Source organism: Macrobrachium nipponense, chromosome 33 (genome assembly GCF_015104395.2).
Source record: "Macrobrachium nipponense isolate FS-2020 chromosome 33, ASM1510439v2, whole genome shotgun sequence".
In the NCBI taxonomy this organism is placed as follows: domain Eukaryota; kingdom Metazoa; phylum Arthropoda; class Malacostraca; order Decapoda; family Palaemonidae; genus Macrobrachium; species Macrobrachium nipponense.
The window spans coordinates 6,867,559-6,876,647 of record NC_087219.1 but is presented as its reverse complement, the minus strand read 5'-3'; the positions used below and the strand labels follow the sequence as shown (position 1 = coordinate 6,876,647).

The 9,089-nt window shown below is 33.1% G+C and overlaps 1 protein-coding gene across 1 annotated transcript in view; it reads left to right on the top strand.

The window, feature by feature from the left end:
• The first annotated feature begins 2,081 nt into the window (after nucleotides 1-2,081).
• The window catches only part of LOC135202655 (uncharacterized), a 41,508-nt gene continuing 34,500 nt past the window's right edge, over nucleotides 2,082-9,089 (top strand). Inside the window, exon 1 of the mRNA XM_064232149.1 lies at nucleotides 2,082-2,238. Within this exon, the coding sequence (XP_064088219.1) occupies nucleotides 2,082-2,238 (157 nt within the window). The remainder of the gene's footprint in view (nucleotides 2,239-9,089) is intronic.

Sequence of the window (9,089 nt, the reverse complement as noted above, 5' to 3'; positions counted from 1 at the left end):
TATATATATATATATATATATATATATATATATATATACAGTGTCCGTAAATCTGCAAGACAGTAAGATGTTGCATGAATGACACTTTACTTGGGGCACAAGCGCAAAGCATAACTTTATAAAATTCGCAGTCTGTTTCAAGCAAATTTTTCCTCAAAAGCTTGTCACCGAATGCAACAAAATCACTAATCAAGGATATGACTGTCTCACTTCACTTAGTAACACGAATATTTATGTCATTACAGTAAAGGTCACTATTCACTGAAATGGAATTTGGGAGCCAAAATTCAAATGTGAAATTGAGGACCTAGAAATGGGAATGGAGAGGATGTTAGGAATAGGGACTAGAATGACAGACACTGATTGCCATTCGAAAATTCAGTTTCTCAGCACTTTACTTAATTGAGTCAGTGGGCTTGACTGTCATTGTAGAATGAGCCTGTTGAGGTGGTCGTCGAAGAACTGGAATGGCTGGTCGCTCAAGAGCCATTGTGAGGCTTAGTGAGGGATTTTTTTTCTGGAGCATGAGTCCAAAATGGAAGGGCTTGTAGGCTCCTTGCTTAAGCCAAGGCACTGGGCCTGATTGAGTCTCTCTCAACTCATTATGGACAGCTGGGTCCAGAGATACCTACAGACTTAGGGTATCGTGACAGGGCCTCCCTACCTTAGTACCTCCTGCGTGATTGATTTCTGAAGTCGATCCAAGGAGCTTATATCCCCGTCTGCGGCCGCCATCTTGGATGTTTTCTGATCACCGGCAAGTATTGCCTTATCTTCAGAGGTGACCCTCTTAATCCTCAGGTAGTGCTGAAAACAATGAAGGGCATCGCATGGGAGAGAAAGGTTGGAATGGGCGGAGTTACTAAGTGCGAAAGGCAAGGGTCAGGTCAAATCTTGAATGACCAGCAACTGGGTTGAAAGGGGTCTCCCGCTGGAGTGGGAGGTGTTAACGAGGGTATTGTGACCCTAAGGGAATTGATACAATGGAATGAAGAGTGGTTTGAAAATTGAATCTGTCCCTCTTTCTATGTGTTGCAACAAATGCAGGTGGCCGGCTAGCTGGGTGGCATGAGGCGCTAAAGACATCTAGAGGCCGTTAAATGTCTATACGGAATTGAACAGGGTGTTACGGCCATTTTGCAAAATTGGTCATTTTACAAAATTGCCGGCCATTATGCAAAAGGACCAAATTCGTGGTCAATTTGCAAAATGGCCTAAATTTCTCAACATTTTGCAAAACGACCAAGATTTTGGACAGTTTACAAAATTATCGTTAGTCAGTTTACAAAATGTCCATACAGCGCAGCCAGATGGAAAAAAAAGGAAAAAAAAAAGCGAGGGAATGATAAAACGTAGTGAACATAACTAATTTTATTTATTTTCAGAAAATACATCTTTCAAATACATCAAAATGTATAAAGTTTTAGCAAGTAACTAGTTGAATGCTCACAAAGTACTACGTTGGTTGTCTTCTCCTGGCTTTCAGCAGTGCCTTACTGACAACAATGTCACCAGTCAGCTCCTATTACTATTGTGGCGAGAGATGGGGGGGGGGGGATAATAAGTGAATGATCGACAATTATACAGTACAATTTTCCGTAGTGGGAAACAAGTAAATGAACCAATATTATAAGAGATGATTTACAGAAGTTGGTCGTCTTCTCCCGGTTTTCAGCAGTGGCCTTATGACAACAGTGTCACCAGTCAGCTCCCATTACTATTGTGGAGAGAGAGATGGGGGAGGGGGGTGGGGGTGGGGGCGGGGAGATAATAAGTGAATGATCGACAATTATACAGTACAATTTACCCGTAGTGGGTAACGAGTTAATGAACCAGTAAATGAACCAATATTATAAGAGATGATTTGCAGAAGTGAATGACAAGCTTTTTTTCCATCTGGCTGCTTGCTGTATGGAGATTTTGTAAACGGACCAACAATAATAATGTTTATTTTGTAAACTGTCCAAAATCTTGGTCGTTTTGCAAAATGTTGAGAAATTTAGGTCATTTTGCAAAAATGACACGAATTTGGTCCTTTTGCATAATGGTAGGCAATTTTGTAAAATGACCAATTTTGCAAAATGGCCGTAACACAGGGTTTAATTTACAATAGGCTCAAGGGACTGTCAGCTTCTTGGTCTCGTCTGAAGGACATCGTTAGGGGCGATGCAGGTGTTCCTAAAGGCGCTGCGATCCGCGGTAATGCTAGTTCGAGAGTCCTGAGGGAATTCCCGAGAGGTTTCCAAATGTCTCACTATTGTATTCTATGACCTGAGAAAGAATTTTTAAAAGTCGGAAAGGGTACGCCATGAATGACAAGCGAAGCATATATAAAACTGATTTATTATGACACTAAGCTAATTTATGGTGACCTTAAGTTGTCGTTCCCATAGGGGGGGAGAATCTGGGAGTGTCTAATGATTTATTTGACAGCAAGACGAATTCGAGCTAATTTCCCTGGCACCATATGTGCCACTCCTACCTGAAGATAAAAACAGCCCTGGGCAAAACAACCGTGGATTAGAACTGCAAAAAGCAAAAGCCCTATGATTTTCCCTTTGTAATCTAGTCCTACTTTTATTGGAGAAATTGAAAGTTAGTCCAAAATGCAAGCGTCATGAAGTGACGCATATCTGTACATGTATACGCGTATGTATGTATGTAGGTATGTATATATACGAGTATATGCATATATATAAATGTTTATATATACTTTAATTCGAGAAGTTAAGAGGTCATTGTGGCTATCAAAGTTTCACATGTATATATATAAGTACATAAGCATTAAGCTACAAATGTCCTTTAATATCCTATTCGCTCTACCTCCGAATTAATATATTTTCATATATGTTAACCGAAGGGGAATTCTTTAGTTCATAATAATTTCGTCCTCTCGTAGATTCGAACCAACGAACAGAGAAATTATTATCAATTGAAAAATTCCTCTGCGGTTAACATACACGAAAATATATTAATTCCAAAGTAGAGTGAATTGGATATTAAAGGACATTTGTAGTTTAATGTATATATATGTACTTATGCATATATATATGTATATGTACATATAAATGCACACACAGACACTCACGTTATATATATAATATATATATATATATTATATATATAATATATATATATATATATATGCATATATATGTATATATGTATATATATATATATATATATATATATATATATATATATATTTGTGTGTGTATGCATATGCATATATATCTATATATGTATGTTTATACATATGTAAAATTATACATATACATATATATTCATATATGTATGTATATACATACCTATATATATATATATATATATATATATATATATATATATATATATATATATATATATATATATATATATAATAAATCCTTTATTTCTCATCATGTGTCTTCGGCTTTCCTGAAGTTATGCATGTATATGGAAGTCCCTGCATATCCTATTATATACTATACAATATGTTTATATATATATATATATATATATATATATATATATATATATATATATATATATATATATGGGATATGCAGGGACTTCCATATACAAACATAACTTCAGGAAAGCCGAAGACACATGATGAGATAAAGGATTTATTCTTATTTCACTTTTAACTTTGAATTATGCTAGTTTTTTAATTATAATTTTTAAATTTTAAATTTTAGATTGTTATTTTTTCATATGTATTTTGCTTTATTAATTTTAAAATGTACTTTTATTTTAACAAACTGATGATGCACAAGTTCCTTGTGCGAAAAAACGTTTTTGAATAAATCCTTTATCTCATCACGTGTCTTTGGCTTTCCTGAAGTTATGTGAATATATATTATAGGTATATGTATATATATATATATATATATATATATTATATATATATATATATATATATTATATATATATATATGTATGAATGGTATGTATATGAAATCAAACGAAATTTTCAACGGAGACAAAGTCAGTGCCAGAGGTAACTCGCATCAGTTCGAACTTCCAGATCTTTAGAGGATCAAATGCAGAAGTTCCAAATACCAGATTCCTCATAAACGAAACCTGAGAGTATAATGAGGATAGTAGATTGAAGTCTGGTAGGAATTATTATTATTATTATTATTTTGGAAGGAGACCCTCTCGTAGGCATGTTTTGTTTTTAAAAATGACTGCTGCTTCAGCACTATTAATCTTGTAAAGAGTTTTCTATCTTTCGAGGACGGCTTTCTCGTTGTTGCTTAGACTGGCGAGCAACGCACCAAAGGGCATGGTAAAATTCGGTTGAGTCATTTGATTTATCATTAATTATACAATTCTCTCTCTGTCTCTGTCTCTCTCTCTCTCTCTCTCTCTCTCTCCAACGCGACGTTTCATCTGATCCACAGGGACATTATCAAGCGATAACTGCTGAGGGACTGAATTCCAGTGGCGAGTCCATCTCTCATATCGCTTGATAATGTCCTGTGGATCAGGAGGAAAACGTCGCGTTGGAGAGAGAGAGAGAGAGAGAGAGAGAGAGGAGAGAGAGAGAGAGAGAATTGTATAAGTAATAATAAATCAAATGACTCAACCGAATTTTACCATGCCCTTTGGTGCGTTGCTCGCCAGTCTAAGCAACAACGAGAAAGCCGTCCTCAGAAAGATAGAGAAGGCTCTTTACAAGATTAATAGTGCTGAAGCAGCATTCATTTTTGTTTATTATTATTATTATTATTATTATTATTATTATTATTATTATTATTATTATTATGGATTATTATTATGGTCGCTTTGCCCTGATTATTTTGACTTACGCTCCATGAAGAAAGTATTGGGGAAGGTGACTTGATGTTAGAGAGAGAGAGAGAGAGAGAGAGAGAGAGAGAGAGAGAGAGAGAGAGAGAGAGAAAGTGTTACGTCCATTTATAATGAAATGATGTCTCTTCATGCAAAGTTAATGTGATAGTAAAAAGGGATATATATATATATATATATATATATATATATATATATATATATATATATATATATATATATATTAAAAGGTGCGAACATGAAGACATCAGAGGGTTACCGAAACTCAGAAGGTCAATTAAGGAGAGATATGTAGATGATACTTTTATTTTACTTAGACATGCATGGCAGGGTGAGTTTTTTTTGGAGTTAGTGAATACTCAACACAGCAACATAAACTTCACCATAGAAACTGAAAAAGATGACTGCTTACCTTTCTTAGATATCAAGATAACCAGAGATGATAATAAAGTTTAATATATTCTGTCTATAGGAAAAACACACACCTTCACAGGAATGGGGAATAATTTTTATAGTTCGTGCTTCATCAATTTTAAACTAAATGCTATCTCCACTTTGGTCTCCTTTAGAGCACTTAGGTATGCTTCTGTTTGGAAATCATTCCACACTGAAATTGAATCTTTACAAGATTATTTTTTAACTAAACCCGTTACCCTACGGACGGTATTTTATAAAAATGGTAATCAAATACTTAATTTTAAACTTCACGGAAAATACCCGTTCCTTTGATGTACCAAACTACCATATACGCCACTATTCCATATTTTTTCAAAAATAAATTAGGAGACCGTATCAAGAAAAATATTGAAAGAGAGTTCGGAAGTCTCAAAGTTAATTTAATACCTATTAATCCTCTCAAAATAGGCTCACTTCTTAGTCATAAAAAGAATTTGCAACCGTTTATGCGATCCAATATTATTTACAAATTTACTTGACCGGGGTGTCCCGGTACTTACGTTGGATCGACTCGACGAAACGCTTGTTGCAAGTTCGATACTCTAGTCATTTGGGGAGTGAGTTCTACAGAACTGGCCAGAGGATAACTAACCCTGAACATTCTAATATAAGAAATCATGCAGCTCTCTGTAAAATTGAAATTAACAAAAAACATTTTTCGATAATTGACAATACCCAGCATAGCCACCAATTTTATTATAAACGACACTTGAGTCTTTATATATCAAGCACCTCGTCCTTCCCTCAATTCTAGTCAATCCTCTACTCAGCTTTTCTTGGCGTAGTCGAGATCTGGGCAAACGACGGTCCTACAGCCATTCCTTTCTTGTCCTTCGCTCTATTAAGGTTAATATTCCTTTTAATCCTAAATTTCTTCAATTTTAACGTCACCTAGTAAATAATTTAGTATTATTAGCTTTTAACAATAATTTTTTATTAATAACTTTGGTATTTTGATGTTTTCATTTTTAAAATAGCATGCAAACTTTAATTATATATTTTTTTTATAAATGAGAATTGATTTTGCATTACAGACTGATGATGCGTCAGGATGACACGAAACGTATCATAATAAACTCCTTAATTGATCTGGTTCTGAGTTTCGTAACCCTCTGATGTCTATATATATATATATATAGTATATATATATATATAATATATATATATATATACTATTATATATTATATATAATATATATATATAATATATATATATATATATAATATATATGTCTATATGTCATATATATATATTATATATATATATATATATATATATATATATATATATATATATATATATGTATTATTCGAGCTACATATGTCCTTAAATATCTAATTCGCTCTACCTCAGAATTTAATATAATTTCATATATGTAAAACCGAAAAGGGAATTTTTTAGTTGATAATAAATATCGTCCTCTCGTGGGTTCGAACCAGCGCCCAAAAAAAAAACACTAATTATAGAGGTCAAATTAATTCAAGAGCTATGAAAAAACTGTTTTTTTGAGTAGGTAAGAGATTCAGTCCACTTCTTTGCAAAAATATCATATATTTCAAAATGGATAAACAAAATACTTCAGAGTTATATGGCAGTGGACTCATTTTACGTCTTGAATAACTGATGTTAAAATGTAATAAAATAGTTTTAAAATAAAAATAGCTGCATATTTTTAAGGCCAAAGACATGAAATTGACTGAGGAAATAGAAAACTCTCTCTCTGTCATATATATATACATATATATATATATATATATATATATATATATATATATATATATATATATATATATATATATATATATATATATATATACATATATATATATATATTTTTTTTTTTTTTTTTTTTTCCTCAGTCAATTTCATGTCTTTGCACTAAAGTGGAATCCATTGATATTTCAAACTATTCTTTCGTCAAATATGTTATATCAAATGATCTTCCTTTGTTTTTAAAAATTACATTTGCACAGTTGCAAATTTTAAAAACAATCGAATTACATTTTAACATCAGTTATTCAAGACTTAAAATGAATCCACTGACATATAACTCTGAAGTATTTTGTTTATCCATTTTAAAATATGGCAGATTTTTTTTTTGCAAAGAAATGGACTGAATTTCTTACCTACTCAAAAAATCCAGTTTTTTTCATAGCTTTTGAATCCATTTGAAATCTATAAGTAGTGTTTTTTCTATATAAATCACCCAGTCCTCATTTTATCACGTGCAGATAAAAGTAGTATATATAACAGCGGACACTGCTCGCCATTAAGTTGAAAATGTAAAGTAGATAGTGCAACTTCGAAAATACAGACACAATATTGTAAACGGGAATATCTAACTTGAAAAGTGCAAACTAAAATGTTTTAAGTGGAAAGTATTAAGTTGGAAGTAAAGAATTAAGTATACAACGGGGCTGAACAGATTGAAACGTTCTATATATATATCTATACAATATAGATATAATATTCTAATAATTAAGATATAATATATATATATATATCCTAGGATAGGTAAACTGGATAATCCAAATGAAATATATATCCTGGAATGGTTAAACTGGAAAGTGCCAACTGAAATGCGTCATCTGTGAAGATCAAACTGGAACATTTAAATTTCTCAAAGTGGGAATGGAAGTGTGATCTGGAATTCCTAAGAAGGAATTCATTGACTGCTATGTGTGAACTAGGATGCATAACTGGAAGCCTTCTATTGGTGTCTTTGTGGTGGCGTCTCTCAAAGGCCCTGGGTAGTATGACTAAGGGAAACAGGAACTTTAATAGAAGGTCCTCCCTCCTCTCATTAGTGTTCAGCAGAGTTAGGATTCGTCCACACAGCAGTAAAACATTTCATAAACAAGTCTGAACATATCACACACACACAAACACACGTCGCAAACAGGTTCAATACAAGCCAACGACTTCTTGGCAGTTCTCACCAGTGTTTCGTACGATTGATTATCCAGCATTTGATTTTGTCTTTGATTTGTTTTCATCCTGTTTGTGATATGTGTGCGATAAACGTCTGGCATGTTTTTAACATGCTTTAAGATTTTCCTGTGTTAAATTCCCTCTCCAGTTTATGGTCGTTGACTTGTTGCCAACATTTTTCTGATATGTATGTAATAAGTTTCTGACATGTATTGATGACATGTTTATGATTTTCCAGCTTTAGAATGATCTCTAATGCTGATCGTTTACTGGTTTTCAACATGTTTATGATATGTATGTGGACGTCTTTCCAACATGATTATGACATGTTTTAGTTTAGTTTGGTCCCACCCTTAGTTGTCTGGGACCCTATTCTCACTGGTAGACTTCGATATCTCTTACATATCTCTCTTGGGTGTTGTGGTAAACTTTCACACGAGATTATGACGCTTTTTGGAATACTTAAAATGACTTAAAATCCTTTAGGGGAGGTTTAAAAGACTTGAGGAAGATTCTAAAATGCTTTTGGAAAGATTTTAGATGAAATCCATATCGTTACTTAGAGGGCTTTGTGGTGACTCAGAGGGCTTAGCCACGATTTGGACCTCTGGGAAAGTTTTGGAACTCTTTGGGTGAAGATAATCTTCGGTGATATACATTGATTAAGGAAGATTGAAAATATCATGATAACATTTATAACTCTTTTAAAGGAGATTTAATCTTGTAAAGGAAAGTAACTTGTCAACAAAAGATTTTGAGACTAATAGAACTTCGTACATCAGCAGAATTGAGTGAAAGTTCGTCATAAACAAGGGTAGCTTATGAGAGAAAGATAAATCATATATCATCTAATTATAAGATATCTGAGATAATTTAAACACCTGTGGCTATAAAAAAAAAAGTT